The sequence below is a fragment of the Capricornis sumatraensis genome, chromosome 17 (genome assembly GCF_032405125.1).
Source record: "Capricornis sumatraensis isolate serow.1 chromosome 17, serow.2, whole genome shotgun sequence".
Classification (NCBI taxonomy): Eukaryota; Metazoa; Chordata; class Mammalia; order Artiodactyla; family Bovidae; genus Capricornis; species Capricornis sumatraensis.
Genome location: NC_091085.1, coordinates 26,659,271 through 26,680,619, shown reverse-complemented (window position 1 = coordinate 26,680,619; position 21,349 = coordinate 26,659,271). Strand labels below are relative to the sequence as shown.

The 21,349-nt window shown below is 37.1% G+C and overlaps 1 protein-coding gene across 1 annotated transcript in view; it reads right to left on the bottom strand.

Moving 5' to 3' along the window:
• Positions 1–21,114, bottom strand: part of SLC7A11 (solute carrier family 7 member 11) — an 83,827-nt gene extending 62,713 nt beyond the window's left edge. The window contains exons 1-4 of the mRNA XM_068990250.1: positions 20,838–21,114; positions 17,205–17,331; positions 12,003–12,118; positions 3,575–3,700 (exon numbers count right to left, since the gene is read on the bottom strand). Coding sequence (XP_068846351.1) covers positions 3,575–3,700; positions 12,003–12,118; positions 17,205–17,331; positions 20,838–21,114 — 646 coding nt within the window. The remainder of the gene's footprint in view (positions 1–3,574; positions 3,701–12,002; positions 12,119–17,204; positions 17,332–20,837) is intronic.
• Positions 21,115–21,349: the final 235 nt, after the last annotated feature.

Below are 21,349 nucleotides of genomic sequence, written 5' to 3'. Positions count from 1 at the left end.
CTATTTCAAAATTGGCCATAACATAAGTAAATAAAAGAGGGGGTGGAAGATAGATGGTGTACATAAAACTCTCTCCACACTTAAATCTCAGTTTTTGTTTGCAGTTTCCAGACAACAACATATATATCAATATAGTGTTTAAGTTTTGAGGCCAAAAATGGAGAATATTGTGTTATCCACTAAATGACTCTCTCAAAACATCCAATTCCTAAATATATCTCATTTTTTAAAATGACACTGTCAATTGAGAAATATCTGTTTTACTAAAACATCTCTGTATCCTCATAGAAGAAAAACATAAATCTTGGAACCCAGATTTAAAACATCTACTGTATATCGCTTTATCATGATCTGTGGTCTCCTAGGCCTTATGGGACAATATTGCTAAAAGTGCAATACTGAATAATCAATAAAAGATACAAAACTTTGTAAAGACTTAATCCTGAGGACAAAGCGTTACGAAAGAGTGTTGTTTCCAAATTTCAGGAGTATTTGGCTGCATAACAGAGATCTCAAGAAGATGAAAGTTATTGGATTCAAAGGAAAGTTTAATAAATCCTCATAAGAGAATATAGAACATACAATTATTTTCTGAATCTCATTAGATCAAAATAAATGTACAATCTGGGTAAGTAAAAATTTTCTCCTCTTGAAGTTTTGTATTAATGTGAAACATATGTGATAAGTTAGAGACAAAGAAATATCACTGTTTTATAGTAATAGAGCAAATATACCTGCTATGAATAATCTCCAAAATATTTAACTTACTTTAAATGTGGGAAAATTCCCAGGTTATCTCTCTGCTGCTGCTGCTGCTGCTAAGTCACTTCAGTCGTGTCCGACTCTGTGTGACCCCATAGACGGCAGCCCACCAGGCTCCCCCGTCCCTGGGATTCTCCAGGCAAGAACACTGGAGTGGGTTGCCGTTTCCTTCTCCAATGCACGAAAGTGAAAAGTCAAAGTAAAGTCGCTCAGTTGTGTCCAACCCTCAGCGACCCCATGGACTGCAGCCTATCAGGCTTCTCCATCCATGGGATTTTCCAGGCAAGAGTACTGGAGTGGGGTGCCATTGCCTTCTCCGCATTTCTCTGCTAAGTGAGATATATAAGGAAACCTGGTCACATTAAGCACTGATAATGAAAATGGGGACAGACCACTGCCCTGTCCCCTGCCACGTGTTTGTAGAAGTTTTAGCCTCCTAGGCTTCCCTGAGTTCCAAAGAGCAATTTTAATTAGAGAAGTTAGAAAATGCAGAAACAAAGGAAAGCAGTCAAGAAAGATAAAAGAGTAATAGTTTAGCTATAAAGCAAAATTAAAGTTCCTTAATTATTCCTTGGGCTTCCCTCGTAGCTCAGTTGGTAAAGAATCTGCCTGCAATGCAGGAGACCCAGGTTTGATCCCTGGGTCAGGAAGATCCCCTGGAGAAGGAAATGGCAACCCACTCCAGTATTCTTGCCTGGAGAATCCCACAGACAGAGGAGCCTGGCGGGCTACAGTCCATTGGGTCTTAAGAGTTGGACACGACTTAGCAACTAAAACCACTATCACCAGTTGTTCCTTAGGGCTACAGCTGACATCCTGAGTCCTATCCTTGAGTTGTTTCCCAGACATTAAAGCCTGTATCAGGAGGAAGAAGCTAATTGTAAGATGACCACAACCACATAGCTTGCAAATTGGCTGGAACCTAAGGATTGATAATGTTGACCTCTGTGACCTCACCTTTATCATCAACCTATCAGAGTATTGTGCAGGAGCTTATCAGGTAGCCTGTGACCTTCTCCCTCAAACTCTCTTTAAAAAGTCTTTCCTAAAAGCTACCAGGGAGTTTAGATTTTTTTTACCATAAGGTGCCCATTCTCCTTGCTTGACTCCCTGCAACGAACACTATGCTTTCCTTCACCACAATTTGGTGTCAGTAGATTGGCATTGCTGGTCCTTGGGTAAGCAGACCCAAGCTTGATTCAGCAACAGTACCATAAATATTAAAGGATCATTCTATTGCAAGTGTCAAAAAAAAAAAAAAAAAGCTAAAAGATATGTCATGACTTCTGCTCTCAAGGAATTTGCAATACAATAACATTTGGGCAACTACACCTCACCTCACCTCACCTCACCTCACCAACATATATAACTAAGTGGTAAAAACTGACTACAGTCTTACATCAAAAAGAGAAAAGAAAAAAATAATCTTTGTTTTAAAGGACTGCATGTCATTTTTTGGAATCTAAAATGACTCAGTTTCTGAACTTTCCAAAAATGTAACAAATTCCTTACAGAAATATAGAGTTAGCCCAGAAAAGGTAAGCAGTAACAAAATAAGTTACTTTCCCTACCTTTCTAATGGATCAGATAAAGTATGAGAAGGCCAGCTCTGTGGAGACCAACATGAATTAGAAGAGTTCTTGTTTTCCCTTCAGTGTAAGCTATAGTATTAAAGATCTTCATTGTGTTTATTTTGAGTTGGCTGAGGTTGCTGAATTTGATGCAAACATTTAGCCTGGAGAGTTCTAAGATGTCCCACTAGGTTTTATTAAACGGACAGCAGTGGTTCCCTTTCCCCAGGTATAGAATGACAAATCTTTCCACCTTTGTTATCATTTAATGCCTCTACATTCAGCAATGATTTTTTGTTTAATTCTGGTATTTCCTTTTGCCTTGAGTAATCCTTCTCTTGCAACTTCATCAAATTTCTCTATGAACTCCTTTTCTTGGAACAGACAACATCAATGTGAACATGAAATACTTTATGTGCCAAAGTTACACATCACTCCTTTATCATTTCTTCTTACTTCCTAACTTATTTCCTACATCTGTGCCCATTGTTAGTTAAATAACTCACTAGACCTCCTTCTCATCCAATAATTTCCCCTGAATCCAAGCAATTGCCTGTGCCTTCTTACCTAGAACAATTGAAACTCTAAATGACATCACTCTCAACCATCTCAACTCTAAAAAGGCAAATACTCCCAGAAAATGGTGTTACATTTCTATAGAAATGCAGATTTTACATTAAAATAATGCAACAATAAAATACATTTTTACAACTATTTTTATTGTCAGATAGCATTTTTTTTTATGAATGCTATTTCCATATCTGACTCTCCTCTCAAAATTCCATTCTCAAGGTAAAAGGAATAATTACAAAAAAGTAAAACAATATTTTATCATTTTTCATTATTTTCCAGATATCTTTTTCTCTCTCTAATGTTTAATATATCCTTGAACTACTTTAAAGTAAAAATAAGAAGACACACTTATCTGTAGTTAAAACTAACAGCTTATTTTTTCTCCACTTTGTGTTTTCACTACAAACAGTTTAGACCAAGAGAAAATTCACTTATGCCTTATTTTGCTGCTTGGCCCAGGCTTAATCCTCTTGTTGCCAATCAGCTGTAAATACCAACTCACCCCCCAATGTTACAGGCTTTCAAATCAATTAGATGACAGTATAGAGTCTAAGTTCCATGAGCAGAGAGACTAATTAAGGGATTCTGCTAGTACAAGTGAAAGTCAGTGTTAGAAGAGACCAAAAGCAGATACGTATTTTAAAAAGCATTTACTTTTCAGTCCATACCTTTAATTAGCTGCATCACTCCAGGGACTATAATTATCAGAATTGCTGTAAGCTTGCAAAAGGTTAGGAAAATCTGGATCCGGGCACTCCAACTGACACTCATGCTATTTAGGACCATCACCACAGCTGCAAACAAACAGATGAAGTTACAAAAGGTGAATCCTCATTGGTATACGTGAAGAGGTCTTAGGTCCTGGCTACTCAAAGTGCCAACCGTGAACCAGCAGTATTGCCATTCATTACCTGGAAGCAGTTTAGAAATGCACACTCTCATATGCCACTCCAGACCTAAGGACTACAAACATGCATTTCAATCAGATCTCTAGGTGATTTTTATGCACCCTGAAGTTTGAGAAACTGGATAAAATGTGCGGACAGTAAAAAGTTATCTCTTGTTCTTTGTATGGGCTTCCCTGATAGCTCAGTTGGTAAAGAATCCACCTGCAATGCAGGAGACCACGGTTTGATTCCTTGTATATGTCAATAAGAGTGAACAAGGATTGTGGTGCCCCAACAATCATATAAAAATATCTTCTAAGCAAATCCTGAGGTCATCACACGCAGATTGCTGAATGTGACTCTAGCCTGACACAGTGGACAGCTCTTTTCCTCCCTCAATGTCCGCACCTGCCAACTTGGGATCACATTAAAGGAGGGACAGAGTTGGGATCACACTCAAGAAAGGACAATGTGTGGAAAAGTGGGCTTGGACTTTATTCTACTTTCAGAATTAGCCTTAGCCAGCACTTTTTACATTTTCTCTCCACTTTCCAATCAGCATAGTAAGGAGTGACTTTCAACCTACCCTAAATGTACAGGTTTCCAAGATATGTTTTGGAACTTGAAAAAATGTTTTGAATGATAAATCCAAAAGCGTTTCCAGAGTAGGATGCACACGACGTCTGAAGCCAGCAGAATTTCTCTTTCTTGGTGATGCTATCTACAATGTCCTCAGCAACTAGCCACTCACCCCGGACTGTGGACGATGAGAATCTTGAGAACAGAACAAACATCATTCATCTCTGTCTTGCTAGTACCCAGCTTCATCCATGGCCCAGGAAGATCATTAACACAGTTTTGTTGAATAAATGAATGTGCTGGATCCTCAGTTTTTAAAACAAAATCTATAATACCTTCAGCCAAAAAGGCATGAAATAAATGGTGGTACTTTCAGGCCCTGCCTCCTATACTATTCTAGAACGACTGAGTTATTCTAGACAGCAGATTTCAATTTTATACTCTTTCTAAAACCTCACACTTGGTGTTGCTCACCCTCTCCTCCCCACTCCCAACAAGTAAGCCACTTCATACCTGACATTTGTAGTTGTTAGCTACAAACTTTATTTTTAAAAGGTGTATTTTCCCTAAACAAATAACAAAAATGAATGAAAATACTTCTTGGGGGATTAAAAAAAAAAACCAGACTTCTTACAATTCAGGTTGCAATAGGAAGCTTTCCATCTGTACACTAGTGAGTGATCTTCATAGTTCCAGTTGCCTGATACAATCACTAGCTCATTTCAGAATTTAAGAATTGGTACAAATGTTTTCAACACATAATATACAATAGCAAAAATATTTTAAATAATCTAGCCTTCTAAACATAGGCTGATTCAGGTATGTCTTTTAAAGGGGTTACTATGCAGCCATTTAAAATCATGACACAGTTAAATATTTATTACATAAAAGATGGTTCATGACATGTTACTGACCAATACAGAAAATTAGAGAGAGACAAATAGATGCTACATTGACATATAGGAAGATAGGTAGAAGTCAAAGCTACAAACATAGAAAGAAAGGAAAGGAAAAATTCTGAAGGACTATTTACCAAAACATTAAGAGAAGGTATCTATAGATGATAGAATACGGAATAAGTTTTAAGTTTAAAAGTTTATTTTTCTACACTTTTTAATAATTCTTATAATGAACATGAAGCATTAAGTAAAAAAATCAAAAGAAGAAATTTTCATCTTTGAAAAAAGCTCAAAGATGGGAAGAGTAAGGAACCATACAAAGTTAAAATAGGGGGTTACTGATGAAGAAATGTTTCAAAGGAGAAATGATGCGAATGATTAGAGAGGCTGAAGGCCTGAATAGGCTATATGATAGGCTGAGAGAAATATTCTACCTGTGTTTGAAGCTGGAAACATGAAGAACTAGACAGGTCCACTGTTAATTGCCAAGTGCATTATTTTATCAGAAAGATAAAAAGTAAAATGATTTTTCTCACCCCTGTAAAAAGCACTTATATACTGAAAATAATTTAATGCATCTCTGCACTCATCGTCATCAACCAGTGATTCTTGTCCTTTTTCTATGCAAATGGCTCTGTGATAAATGAATCATCATATGAAAGGGATTGTTTTTTTAGCTAAGGAGATTCAGCATTGGTCTGAAAATAATTGGACTCATGTTCCCACCAACACAAAAGAGCACTGTTTTCTTTTAAGCAGAGCTCCTAAAAACCCAAACACCATTTCTGAGAGTACTCCACAGTAGAAAAGGGCTATTGTAAAGAGAGGAAGGGAAAAGAGGAGGAAGGAAGAAGAAAAAAAGGAATAGAGGGAGGGAGGGAGGAAGGAAAAGAAGGAGGGGATGGGGGAGGGAAAAGAGAGGCATTCTCATATTAGAACCTCTATGTATTTGGGAAGACGAAAGAAGGTTTGTTACTTTCATAAAGAGTGTTAGAATTCAATGCCTACTGAAACAGACAACAAAAGTGAGTGCTGAGAATTTTATATTTTGTTAAGTTTTCTTAGAAAAATGGAAGACAAAAATCAAACAAATATTATGAATTGATAATCTCACCTTGCTTTCCTCTCAGGCAGCTGAAATCAAAATTCTGGTTAAGCCTGATTTCTCTCAAAAGGTTTCTCAAAACCCTGCTTTATCTGAGCATCCAGACATTGCCCTCATTACTCCATATGCCAAATTCCGGCTGAGACTCACCTCTATGACCCTGAAGGGATACAGCTTAACAAGCAACGAGGCAGCCAGCACCGAGGCACTGTGGAGGTCCTCAGGTGGCGAGAACTGCTGTTTCCTCATGTGTCTTTACAGAGACGTCTAAGTCCATGTATGTTGCTTATCCAACAATGTTGAAAAGGGATTTGGGATTCACTAAATGCTAAGAGCTTTCAGAGTTTCTGAAACAAATAGTATCTACTCTGGTTTTTATACATTATCTATTTACACTGTAATCATTAGATAAATCTGAGCAAGCTTTCATCCTAGCTTTACTTCCTTTGAATAATAATTGCTAATTTCATGCATTAAAAATTACCTGTATTGATTTGATCTTATTTATTATTATTATTTTTTTTTTTTTGCTGACCTTAAATGTTACCAAAATGAAAATAGAGAGACATATAGCTTGTATTTACTTATTAATGGTGCTGGTCAGTTCCTAAGAACTAAAATGGAGCAATGAAAGTTATAGGTATAAACTCTGGCAATCAGAAATACATAGGGAAGGGAGCTATGTTTGAAAAGGATGTTTAGGGGAGTGTTAAAAACTGATACAGTGATTTAAGGACTAGCAAGCATTTCTTTCTGTACTTCTGTAATTCAAGTTTGTCTTTTGTTTTGCAGAGTGAGGTTACTAAGTCTGGATATATTGTTTTTTTCTTCTTTTTCCCCAGGTTCAGGTTCTTCCTGGATTCTGGCTGCTTTGTGCTAAGCTGATAAAATATATGGACACTGTACGGATGCATCATGGTGAGCTGAAGTGAATTGTTCCACTGTTCTTTGTAGCAGCTGCCTGGGTTGCCTCCATTTTTCTGTTAGCATTTGTTTCCTGGACGGATTCATTGCAGAGAAGCTATGTAACAATAAACACCTTTTTGAAGGAGAGAGGCTATATCTAGGATTTCACTATTGGGAATAAAAATGGTAAGCATTAAATAAATGTACACTATTATATGACACATATTGTGCAAAGACCTTACATGAATAGTATTTAATCCTCATATCCCTATGACTTGGTTACCATCATCAGCATTATTTTTCAGATGAACAGCTGAGAACCCGGATATTACTTAACTTGTCCATGTGAACACACAGAGGTAAAGGTGAAGATAAGATTGAAGCCAAGTAAGCTGACTCCAGAGTCCACAATTTTACCAGCAGTTCACAGGTAACAATGAAGAAGCAGGTCAAAAGATACATGATTTCACTAGTTCTCTCAAACATCTGATGCTCTTCTTCTCGGCTAAGGATCATGTTTATCTTGGCTGGGATTTCAAGACACTTGGATTCCTCATTTTATTTCTCATCCTTCTGAAGGGAATGACTGTTGTTTTGAAGTCCTTGTATATTTCAATACTACATATCTCTACCTAAGAATTGGTTGTCTTGGTATTTAGTTACAGTAGAAGAGGAGTAAGGATAGTCCAATCTGGGGTTTAAACAGAGCCACTTTATGTGCAATATTTGAAAAGCTAGCACAGAACTCAGCCTAGACTTTCATGTAATTTAATGATGCTAGTAGAATACAGTTTGAAAAAATTCAGTAATGCATTTATAGAAATAGCTATCTCTCTTTCTCACATCATAATCACAAGTGTTATTTTGTTTATTTTCTCCAATTATTCCCACAGGTTGTCAGAAGAAGCTAATGCTCTTTATTCACCTATGTAAATTAAATAAGAAAACTGAGACTCAGGGAGGTTGTTAGGGATGTGTCTGAGATAAGAGCCCACATCTGACATAAGGAACTTTTATTAGACTATTCTGCCACTCAAGTGTATACTTAAACAGGGTCTGGTTTCAGGAGACCAGAACCGAAAACTAAATGTCATTTTAACTCTTGAACATACTTCAGTGTTTATTGAAGCTTCGAGGAGAGTGAAAATTCCTGAAGTTCCATAGAAAGTAAAGGGAGCAATGGCCCTTTACCTAGGGACACTGGGCTAGAGGAGAGAAGACAAATGTGAATATATAAGATTTCCCTGCTCAACTTCCACATGCCTGACATGCTTGCCAGAATGGACAAGACTTAGAGTAAGCAAAACCCTTTTTTCTTTAAAGACTTTTTATTTTTTTTTTAATGTGGACCATTTGTAAAGTCTTTACGGAATTTGTTACGATATTGCTTCTGTTTCATGTTTCAGTTTTTTGGTTGCTAGGCATGTGGGATCTAGTACCACCCAAAGGATCGAACCCGCATGCTCTGCACTGGAAGACAGAAGTCTTAACCACTGGAACACCAGGGAAGTACTCCAAAACTTTTCACCTTTATTAATTTGAGAGAACTGAAGTTGAATACTTTCAAAAGAGGAGAGGAGCAAACCCAACCAGTCTCCTTCATTCATGGGATTTTCCAGGCAAGAGCACATTTCCTTTTCTATGGGATCTTCCCAACCCAGGGATCGAACCCAGGTCTCTCACACTGCAGGCGGATGCTTTACTGTTTGAGCCACCAGGGAAGCCCCAGAGGGGTAATTAATATTTAGCAATGCCACACTTCCACCCCACTCTCACTTCTCAAGTGATCAGTTAACATTTCACAAACCCTGAAATTCCTTTTCTTCTCTGATTTGACCATAACAATATCCTTCAAGTTTGTTCTTCTTCTACACTTGAACTACAGAATTCAAACTACCATAGATTGCTTCCATCCCTGTAGGAGAACACAGGGAAGCAATTCATGCAATTAAACTCCGTTTTCTACATCTCACTAACCTTTCACCCCCAGCAGGCAGAAAATCACCTCTCTCCTCGCTTTGAACCATTCAGAATGTGAGATTTGCCCCCAGGTAAATGTCTCCTTCTCTATCTCCATCTCCACCTGCTGTTGCTTTAAAGCTAAGTTCTCAAAGACAGTTTGACTTTCCCAATTAGGCCATTGATTTATATATCACCTGCCACCGAGTTGCAAGAATATCTAGTTTCATCTTTCAGTGCTTCTGATCCTAGGAACAAATTTCCTCAGAAACTCAAGCTTGCATCAAAATCTGTAAATTAATGTTATAACTAATGGTAAAAATGGAAGAACATGACTAAGTTCACCCAAGATTTACTCAGGCTCTTTGTTAGTTACACCATCACCAAACTATACTGCAGCTTTTGTAAACTGCAACATATTTAATCATTCTTACCTATAATTGCTTTAAATTTTTGATTTGAACAGTTTCTATTTACTCCTCTAAAATACAGTTTTCCCTTTAAAATGTTTAACAGAATTGGGACAAAAAAAAAGAGCTATCTAGATTTACCAAAATGGTAATGTGTTGTCATTATCTAATTCATTACAAGGTCTTCTCAATCCAAGCTGTGGATTTGTAAATGTTTACATAATATATAATGAAAGTTTGCTGTTGCAGCTTTTAATCAGTAACCTCTGATTGGCAATTTATAGAGCTCTCAAAATGCTACCCCTGTGTTTCTCTTTTCAAATATAATAATTGTGATATGATTCTGCCTCAGTCAGTTGAGAAACAAGAATGAAATGAGTACAACAGTGGCTACTGATCCAGTCCCTAAGTGGAACATTAGATTTATCAAGAACTTTCTATGGGCAAGGCACTCTGCTAAAGTCTTAAAAATCTAACTTCATCCTTCCAGAGCCATTCAAGATAAATTATCGTCTCACAGGTAATTTACCAATAAATAAAGCTGATGCTTCATGAGATTTAATATTTAGCCCCAAATCACATAACTGAAAATCCCGACTCTAAATTTCAATTCCAGGTTGTTTCCCTCCAGAGCCTGAGCTATAACCACAATGCTAAAATGGTTCAAAAAATTAAAACTTCATGGTGTTAGATCTGAACAAAATCTGTTTCATTTACCTCCATTTCCTGCTGCTTGAGAAACGTGAAGATGTGTAATTCTTTAAGTTTAACTCCTAGGCATTCCATTAGCTTCTCTACTAGAGAAGAATGCTCATATCTATTCTCATTAAAATCAGTCATGAACAATTATTTGTTGAGCACAAACAACATACTAGGGGCTATGTGAAGGGCTGGAAACACAGCAGTTAGTTAAGGCCCTGGTCTTATGGAACTTGATGAGATGTGTTCCCACAAGAGTATAAAAAGCTACCATTTGTAATTTCACTCTTTAAACTTTTCTATCATTACTCAAAACACTTTATATACACCCTTTTAATATCATTTAATCTTCAAAGACACCTTATGAGACTGGGCATGATTTATAAATAAGAACACTGAGGTGCAGAAAGAAGGAGTGACTTGACCCCAAGTCTCACAGCCGTAGTGTGTGTAAAGGGTAAGATCAATCGAGAACACCATTACCACTCCAGAACTTAGACATATATCATTCAAGTATTTTTCTTGGTCTTCCCTCAAATATTCCACATAACAATTATTACATTTCATGAATTAAGGGGGGAATCCAGGAAGAACCTACTTAAGTGCAGCAATATGGAGCCAGTACTAGAGATGTTTTATGTGTAACCCCTCACTCTTTCCTACTAATCACTCAGCTCTCTACTGTGAATGCTCACCTTTCTCTTACAACAGGAAGTTGGAGTCATATTGAGCCTCACATCACTTACTTCATGTTGCACATGTTCCTCTTTTTTTTACTTCCTGTTCGTTTTAAAGTTCTAATATCTGTGCCCAATGATGAAAATGAGCAACTTCCTAATTTGGAAATGATAAAGAAAACTCCTATTTCAGAAATGCTGCTGCTGCTGCTGCTGCTGCTGCTAAGTCGCTTCAGTCGTGTCCGAATCTGTGAGACCCCATAGACGGCAGCCCACCAGGCTCCCCCGTCCCTGGGGTTCTCCAGGCAAGAACACTGGAGTGGGTTTCCATTTCTTTCTCCAATGTACGAAAGTGAAAAGTGAAAGTGAAGACGCTCAGTCGTGTCCGACTCTCAGCGACCCCATGGACTGCAGCCCACCGACCATGGGATTTTCCAGGCAAGGGTACTGGAGTGGGTTGCCATTGCCTTCTCTGTTGAGAAATGCCACTAATAATCAAACGTTGGAAGAAGAGTCTAGTGACTATCAACGCACAGCTAAAATCCGAACACAGAGTGGCAGGTGGTAACACTAGAAAATTCATGAACACAACATATACACCCAACACACACACACACCATTCCATGAGGGTAATAAGGAAGGATATTTTATAATTCAGAACACCCATTTAAAAATTGGGTTAGGCACAATCAAGTTACTATTTTACTAACAAGGTGGTTTTGTTTGCCTGTTTTAAAAGATTAGCCATCACATCTATTGACCCAATACAAAATAGGCTTATAATGTTATATCAGGCATCACTCCAAACCCTTATTCTTTTCTTTATTTTCCAACACAAATCTGGCAAGCAGTTGTAAGCAAGAACACCACCAAGTGAGGAGTAGTACCACCATGCAAAAAGTCTCCACAAATTTTGTCTCTAATAACTTTTGTAGGGACTGTTTTCTTTTTCATATTTATACCTATGATACTCACTTATGCCCACAGCTGTAATGAGCTTGATCGCAAGTTCAGGAATTTCACAGTGAATAAAAAATGGTTCCAGAATATAGCGTCCAAATGCCAGAGATATCACAGCAGTGGCTGCAGGGCTAGAAGAAATGCATATTTAGGTTAACCACAGGAAAAAAAAATAGCACTTTCACTAACTTTTTCTACCTTGAGGTACTGTTACTCAGCATACGGAACATATTAAATAGAGAAGTCTATGATTTTTCAGAACTCTATATTTGATTCAGTTCAGTCACTCAGCCATGTCTGACTCTTTGTGACCCCACGGACTGCAGCACGCCAGGTTTCCCTGTCCATCACCAACTCCAGGAGCCTCCTCAAACTCACGTCCATCGCATCAGTGATGCCATCCAACCATCTCATACTCTGTCGCCCCCTTCTCCTCCCTCTATCATCCCCTTCTCCTCCCTTTATCAATCTTTCCCAGGTTTTTTACATCAGGTGGCCAAAGTATTGGCGTTTCAGCTTCAGCATGTCCTTCCAAAGAATATTCAGGACTGATTTCCTTTAGGATAGACTTGGATCTCCTTGCAGTCCAAGGAACTCTCAAGAGTCTACTCCAACACCACAGTTCAAAAGCATCAATTCTTTGGCACTCATCTTTCTTTATAGTCCAACTCTCACATCTATACATGACTACTGGAAAAACCACAGCTTTGACCTGATGGACCTTTGTTGACAAAGTAATGTCTCTGCTTTTTAATATGCTGTCTAGGTTTATCATAGCTTTTCTTCCAAGGAGCAGGCGTTTTTAATTTCATGGCTGCAGTCACCATCTGCAGTGATTTTGGAGCCCAGAAAAATAAAGTCTGTCACTGTTTTGTTTCCCCATCTATTTGCCAAGAAGTGATGGGACTGGATGCCATGATCTTAGTTTTCTGAAGGTTGACTTTTTAGCCTATATTTGATTAGGTCATCACAGATATTCCAAATGAAATACTGTCTGCAATTTTGGTAGCTAGTTTTTAAACTTCACATCTGCTTAGGAACAAGGCTGAGTGCTGTCAATTTTTCTTCTTCCCTCCCATATTTAACTTTTTACTTAAAAATCTAGTTTATTACTTGAGATCCAATAGGGCTGGGCCATACAAGAAGTAGTCTCCTTTCTCAGTAAGTCAACAATTAAACTCCAGCAGAGTAGGGATGAGTTAACAGCACAGTCTAATGGGTTCAGAAAAGGAACACAAAACTCAATTTTAAAAAATTAGTATTAATAAATGTTCATTGCAAATATATGCTTACATGCTTGACATTGTATTAGTCTAGATTTTTCCAAACAGAAAAACCTTGAAAAGCCAAGTGATTATTCTTAATTCCATAGAAATATTTAGGTGAAAAGTATGTGTTGAGAAACAAAATTAGTCTTGTAATTTTATAAATAGAGAAAACATGAATAAGAAAATGAAATAAGTTCAGGTATATAATAAAACAGGTAGCAAATGATTCTATTTTAGCTTTTCAATTTTCTGTTAGAAAATGACACAGGCCTTTCCAGTTTAAATATACTGCATATGAAGGCATGTTTGTTAGATACACAGGCAAGTCAATGGAATTATTAAATTTCCCATGCCAAGTCTTCCATTTTAGTTTATCTTCCATCTCATGGTTACTCAACCTCCAGGTCTAACACCTAGATTGTCAGGAAACCAACCACCATTATGTATTCCAACCCTGACCTGCTGGTATTAGAAACCAAGATAGATTTATTTATTTTTAATTGGAGGATAATCACTTTACAATATTGTGTTGGTTTCTGCCATGCATCAATAGGCATACATATGTCCCCTTCTTCTTTTTTTTTTTCTTTTTTTATTTTTTGTCCCCTTCTTCTTGAACCTCCCTCCCAGCTCCCACCCAATCCCAACTCCCCTAGGTTGATACAGAGTACCAGATTTGACCTCCTTGCATCATATAGAAAAGTCCCACTGGCTATCTATTTTATCTGTGGTGATGTATATGTTTCAAGGCTACTCTCTCAAATCACCCCACTCTCCTCCTCCCCCATGTCCATAAGTCTGACCTTTAGGTCTGCATCTCCACTGCTACCCTGCAAATAGGTTTATCAGTACCATCTTCCTAGATTCCGTTCATATGCGTGAGTAGATGCTATTTGTTTTTCTCTTTCTGACTTCACTGTGTATAGCAGGCTCTAGGTTCATCCACCTCTCTAGCACTGACTCACATGTGTTGTTTTACAGCTGAGCAACATTCCATTGTATATATGTACTACATCTTCTTTACCCATTCACCTGTCAATAGACATCTAGGTTGCTTCCATATCCTGGCTATCGTAAACAGTGCTGTGATAAATACTGGGGTGCCTGTGTCTTTTTCAATTATGATATCCTCAGTGTGGATGTGCAGTAGTGAGATTTCTTGATTTTTTTTTTTTCCAAGACAATCTCCTCCTGACCACAACAAGACATTTTTCTAATTATCCATCATTTATAAATTTCTGATGTGTAAATTAAAATCTAATAATGTCATTTTAGTGCTTTCAAAACACAGTCAGAATCCGCAAAAATCCTTCAATACAAGGCTCCATCTGGTCAAAACTTTCCCTTCCTCTTCAGTGTGCTTCCTCCCACTAGAAGGATATGGATACCATTTGCCTAGAACCGCTGAAACTCACTGACAGTTTCTTATACCTCAGGTCTTAGTTCAATCTTTTTTCCCAAGGAAGCTTCTTCAGTCCTCTAATTGTGTTAGATCTCCCAGAGTATACTCTCTTATGGAACTTCATAGCTCCCCTTTCACGTGTGTATCACAGTAGCAACTTTTTATTCTCTTACACGATGTCTTGATTGATAATTGTTTCCCTCACTTGACCGTGAGCTTCATGAGTATGACTGTGTGCTTATCAATCACTATTTCATCCTCAGTGTATGGTAAAGTGTCTGTCACACAACAGAAAACTAATGAATGCATGGTGAATGCATGAATTCAAATGACCCCGATGTATGATTTCTTTTTAAGATTTGTTACAGATTATTTCTGACGAAAGGGACTTAATCTGAAGTACAATTTTAATAGTAAATATTTAGGTACCATGGGTACTTTCAATGGAAGAGGAATGTTATATTACTCAGGTACTTTGTCACCCCTCAAGTCATTCATTACTCTGAGAGAGCAACTGAGTAATGTGAGTCCATATTACAAAGAAACATATGAATCCATTACAAAAGCTTCTAGAAAATATATAGGTAATTGCTTCCATAAACACATACCCAGTGAAGTAGCTGTCTAAGGTAATATGATTATAAGCTACTTGAGAATAAGAACTGAGGCTCACTTCACTTTAGATCTTTTTAACTTGCCATACACCATTCAGTAGCATAGTCTGTGGAATGAATAGATGAATGAATGAGCACTGTGTTGGTGCTACTAGTGCAAATGGAATGATCAAGACCATCGTAATGCTGAGCAGTTAACCAAAGTATGGCTAACCAACACAATTAGCCAGTACATGGCTGGAGAGGGCATCTCAGCTGTATCAGGCCCCAAAGCCCACTATTCTGACAGGCCACCACTCTAAATAAGTATTGTACTTATTTAACTACTGAGTATATTTTATTCAAACTATTAGGGTTGGCAAAAAAAAATCTGTTAGGGATTTTTCATGCCATCTTAATGGAAAAACCTGAATGAACATTTTGGCCAACCCAATATAACTTACTGAAAGATTGAATATTTACTAAATTTTTCAACTGCTATTCAAAAAGAATTTAATATATGACAATCAGTTGCATTTAATATATGACAATAAGTAGTATAAGAGTTACAAAAAGTGAGAGACCTGGTTTTATATGCTTGAAATGCTTGTAGTTTTAACAGGGAAACAGAGCACAGATTCCTAAAATATTCAGTAAGAATATAAGCCAGCATGTTCAATGTCAAATGAGAAGCAGAAACTGCATTTTTTTTTTTTCAGAAGAATTAAGAGAGGAAAGAAATACTATAAACTAGGGTGAACAGGAAATTAACTGTGGAAAAGAGAGAACTTAAGTTGACCTTTGAAGAGTAATCTTCATATTATCAGAAAAGAGTGGAAGGCACCTCCCAGGCAAATCCCAGAGTTCAGAAAAAGAACAAAATACTTCTTTATCATTATTTCATAATAATAAGTTTTAAATAATGCAAAATTGCTTAAAATGAGAACAGACTTAACAAAGATGTAAATACTATTCTAAGCTCTTTGCTACAAAAGAGACTCCTAGGACTATAAAAATCAAGATTAGTGTTAAGTCAATGCTTATTAGCTCTGCATTTACCACTTAGCTCTAAATGATAGGATAAGAGCTCACAGGAGCTTTCAGCTGTGTAAGTCTGATAAGTTTACAGTAAGAACAAGTTTCTTTAATTATTTCTGTTAAATTCTGCTGTCAGAATGTGCTAGTCACATTTCATGGAAGCAGTTTGCTTTAAGGATAATCTGAAGTTCTCACGTGACATCATAAGTTTCCCACAAAATTGGAGGAAATTTGCTATTCAGAGTGACTTGGCATTATTTGGTTTGATTTTAAACCACGGCAATCAGGAAGGGGAATGCATTCTTATAACAATATAATCAAAAAGCTTTTCGCAACTGTAGTTCACTGATTTGTTTAACGTGAGGATATGAGTCATTGTGACAAGTGTGTGTGTTTGTTTTGTTTTATTTTTTTTTTTTTGGTGGAATATAAAACTTGATGACATACTAAGTTGCTAGGAACAGAAGTTTCCTAGTCACGAAAACTGAGTAAACTGAAGATGGCTTAATGGTGTGATCTACAAGAAGGAAAACCCCAGTTCCTAGGAGAACATTTAATTTTGTCAAATTACAATTTATAATCAAACAAAAGGTCTGATTTATCATGGTAGATTTTGACAATTCACATTCTTTTAGGTCAGCATCTTTCCTGAAAATGACTTAGAGAATAGTTGAATATTAACAACAAGCAGATGCTTTGAAAGTTTGGCATGGTTAGAAAACTACTGCCAGTGGCAAAATGGCACTAAAAACATTAATTGAGAAAGGTATTTCATCCCAGATTTTATGTCCTGAAGGAGATATTTACCACATAGTCATGCGTATTTCTAATTATTTAAAAATAATCAAAGTGATTCAAAAATGGGATAATGAATAGGTTTATTTTTCCTTAATCTTTTTTCTGTCTAGGCTCTTACCGTATAATGAGCAGTTCTACCCAGACTCGCACAAAAGCTGGTAATGGGCCAAAGACTTCTAGAATATATGTGTAATGACCACCAGATTTCTTTATACTAGTTCCCAGTTCAGCATAGGACAAGGCTCCTGTGAAATAATTATGATAAAAAGGCACAAAGTTAAAATATTACCAAGTCATCCAGCAGTAGAATGGACACAGCAGTATTTCATGAGATGATACTACTTCCTTTGGTTTGAATGACACCCTTTTTCAAAATAAACAATACTAATCAAATTCCTAAGAACCTCCAAAGTCCCCTTGTAACTTCCTCATGCTTGAAATCTCGTTCATTCTGTTCAAGGTAATTTTACCTGAAATGGTAAAGACAAACTTCTAAAACAATATAGTATTATTAAAAATTTTGAATCCACAATCCATTTTTGAAGAACATAATTTCACATCAAGACAAAGAATTATATCAAATTGACCTCATTATATTGAGCATCCTTTTAATAAATGATGTTTTTGTGACATATCAAAATAAATAAAATTCCTCTCTTCTCCTGAAAAGTATGGACTCAAGGTTTTGGAAGGCTTCATTTTATTTATAGGGTATGTTTTGTTTATCAACAAAATTAATTTGACTCAGATATTCTATTTTTAGGAAAGTTTCTTATGGATGTATTTCAGAGTATCATTCCTGGGTGACTGAAATAAAAGTTTTGAAAAAGAGATGCTTTAACATATTTATGAACATGGAGACAAAATTAATTGTGAACCAATTTTTAACATTTAGCAATAAAATTCACAAAGACTTGAGCAGATTATGTAATCTCTCCAAACCTCAGTTTCATCCTCTGAGAAATAAAGATTTTAATTCTCACCTCATAAGGGGATTGTGTGTATAAGTATGAAAATGAATGCCAAGGACAGTAACAGGCCTGACACACAGAAAGCACCTCATGAAATACAGCTTTACCTACTACTGTGAGCAAGTTATTGTATATATAATGAAAAGTATATCTTGACATTATGTGAAAAGTTCTACCCATACTGTTAAGTACTCAAATGTAAGACATAATTTCTGCCTGAGCTACTCTGGAGACTAAAAGCGTGAGAAATTATTACTAATCAGTAGAGCTTCAGGTAGAAGTGTCCAACATAAGTGTAATTTGGATATTCAGCAAAATCTTAGTGTTGCTTATCCTATTTCCAAACTAGAACTGTATCAGAGTCACCTGGGAATAATTTTTTAATTAAAATAAAAAATACAAGCACTAAGGCCATCCCCCAGACCTCCTCTCTGATCAAGAGAAGCCAGACTCTTTGACAGAGGCATCAAAGAAAATCTATAATTTTAAAATTAGCACAGCTAATTCTAAAGTAACTTAGTCTACAGATGGATAGTTGGGAATCACCGATACAGTTTGTCCATTTAAAACTAACTATAGCTACCTGCAGTTCATTCTCTATTGGAAACCAGTTGCCATGTTGGTAGACTGTACAAAAAATCATCCAATATTAAATGTTATTGGAAAATGTCTTAACCTCAGAATTTATCTCCAGAGACTCAATACCTAGACCTGTGTATTCTTTGGTTAAACTCCAGGATGGTTGCCCCAGGTTTAAATTGAGTTCTGGGAAAGTGAAATTTTCATTTGAAGGTCTCAAGCTCCATAACCATATTAGTCAGATGAAAACAGTTCAAAATAGGATGTAAGAACCCATGTATTAAACCTGCCTTTAAGCAAAATTGTAAACACAATGTACACATTCTATACTCTTAGTTCCAGAGTTTTAAGACAACGAGTTTTTTCCCTTATATTTTGCTTTGCTTTCTGTTAGGAAGGCACTCCTGTCAAAAGTTCCTAGGAGCTCAAGTGACCAATGTAATGCAAACCTCGATAAATAGATTAGTATAGAAGCATATTCCCTGTGATTAGTAATCAAAGAATACCAACTCAAGTGTAAACTTAGCTAGTCTCATTAGTTTATTTTTAATCACTTGAGATGACACACTTATGCAGAAGCATATTTTCTTAGTACAAGTCAACATCACTTTAACTAGTTAATGCTCAGAGCCACCCATTTTATCATATCTGAATAGCCTTTTATAGTACACAAAAATGGAATCACATAGTGGGAGCTGCATGCACACAGGATACAAAATCCAGGAACCTGGCTATGGTTTCTCCTATTAGACAATGATTTATTCTGAATATACCAAGTGTTGGAGAAGATTAAAGGCTGAGGGTACACAAAATCATTTAAGAAGATCAATAATTAGGTTTCTCTTTGTCTATAAAGGTATATGCCACAAAATATGAATACCATAAACCCTTTGTAAACACCTAAATATAATTCCTCTGTTGTTATTTCTATATTAAGTTTTTATTTCAACAAGTTTTGTTTAAAATACTCTCTTCCTAATCATGAAAATTTGAGTTCTCTAGATAAATGTTCAAACCAATGCATGAAAACATTGCCAAGACCTTCAGAATAAACAGGTTAGTCCATGTAGGACCAAGAGTTAGTAGTACTTGGTCCTAGAGAGTTAGGACAAAGAGTTAAAACCTTCAAAGAGCAGTGTCTTTTGGAATAAAAAAGCACTATTTGCCAGAGAAGAGCAAATATATCTTAGACATTTTCCCCATAGTATAAATACAATTTAATTTTCTTGACCATTCACCAGTTTTTAACACCTTTACAGCTAACCCAAGAAGCATGCCAGTCATATGCCCACCTCATGAGGGGACACTTATTACCACTTTATCATTAATTATCATGTCAATAAAAGAGATCTAGGTTTTGAAAAAAAGTTAATAATCACATTTCTTCCACCAGTTCTACCAATTCTGTTGAGACTAACTCTGCAGATAGGTGGACCAATAACCTGTGTCTCCGAAGACCAAGTGAACTGTAAACGAAGAAAACAGAGCTGGGCAAACAGCAATAATACCCAATTCCAATTTTACAATTTATATTGCAAAAAGTTATGGGTACTGGGGAGAGATGAAAAGTACAAAAAAATGTGAAAAATGCTCACACCCTTGCAATAATCCGTTACAAAAGGAGCTGAATTATGTGCCATCACACTTCAATCCACGTTCAAGGACTTTTGAAAGAAGACTAGGAACTGACAAGCACATGAAGTTAAAAAAATTAAAAGGGAAAAGACTGCCATCCATTTGTTTTGCCAATAAAAATTCAGTAAAACTTCTGCTGAGCACTCAGTTCTGTGTCTAAACAGGCCACACTGGGTTTCACTTCACAGGTGTTTCATTCAGCTTGCCAGCTGCCAAGACACCCCAAACATACCTTCACTGAGCACAAGTGCCGGGTACAGAAAGTTCACCTGTATTTTACTGGGTCATCAAAGTTAGCATCAACATTCAATGCCAAAGGGAAAAGTCAGAACATAGAGCGCCTTGGTCAGGAAAAGAGAGCACAGACTTAGGATGCAATTTCAGGGAACTCAGCATTCTGCCAACAGTGGACAGTGTGCTTAGATGGTTTGCATACCTTCCCTAAAATCAGAAAATCTGGGGTAGCCTTTGCCATTCATTCACTCCTTTGAAATCTCCCTCTGCTCTCCCAGACAGCACAGTGCTCAACCCCACAGACACACCCCCAGAGAAGCAGGAACACTCACCAAACAGTGACAGAACCCCACAGACCGTCCAGACCACCAGGGACAAGCCCACGCTGCCTGTGTTCTGGAGCACGCCCTTAGGAGAGATGAAGATTCCTGCTCCGATGATGGTGCCAATGATGATGGAGATTCCTCTCAACAGAGTGATTTTCTTCTTCAGCACAACTTTCTCCTGCCCAGGTGGCTCCTTGCCGCCCAGGGCAGGCAGCCTCCCATTAACACTGCCCTGCAGGTAAGCCCCATTGGAGATGGTGGACACCACAGGCTTTCTGACCATGGTAGTGACCCGCAGTGGGGTAAAAGGAAATGGAAAAAAAAATTGCTTTTTAATTCCAAACTTTCAACTGTGGTGTCTCTTGGGGTGACTGACCGATCTGATCTCTTTCCTTTTTGCTTTCAGATTCGTCCTCAGTGATATTGTGCTCGCAGGTAAAAGAGCTAAGGTGTATTTTCACCTTCCGCGATCTAATTACACCTCAGAAACACCTGTGTGTTCGTTCATGGTGCTCTGG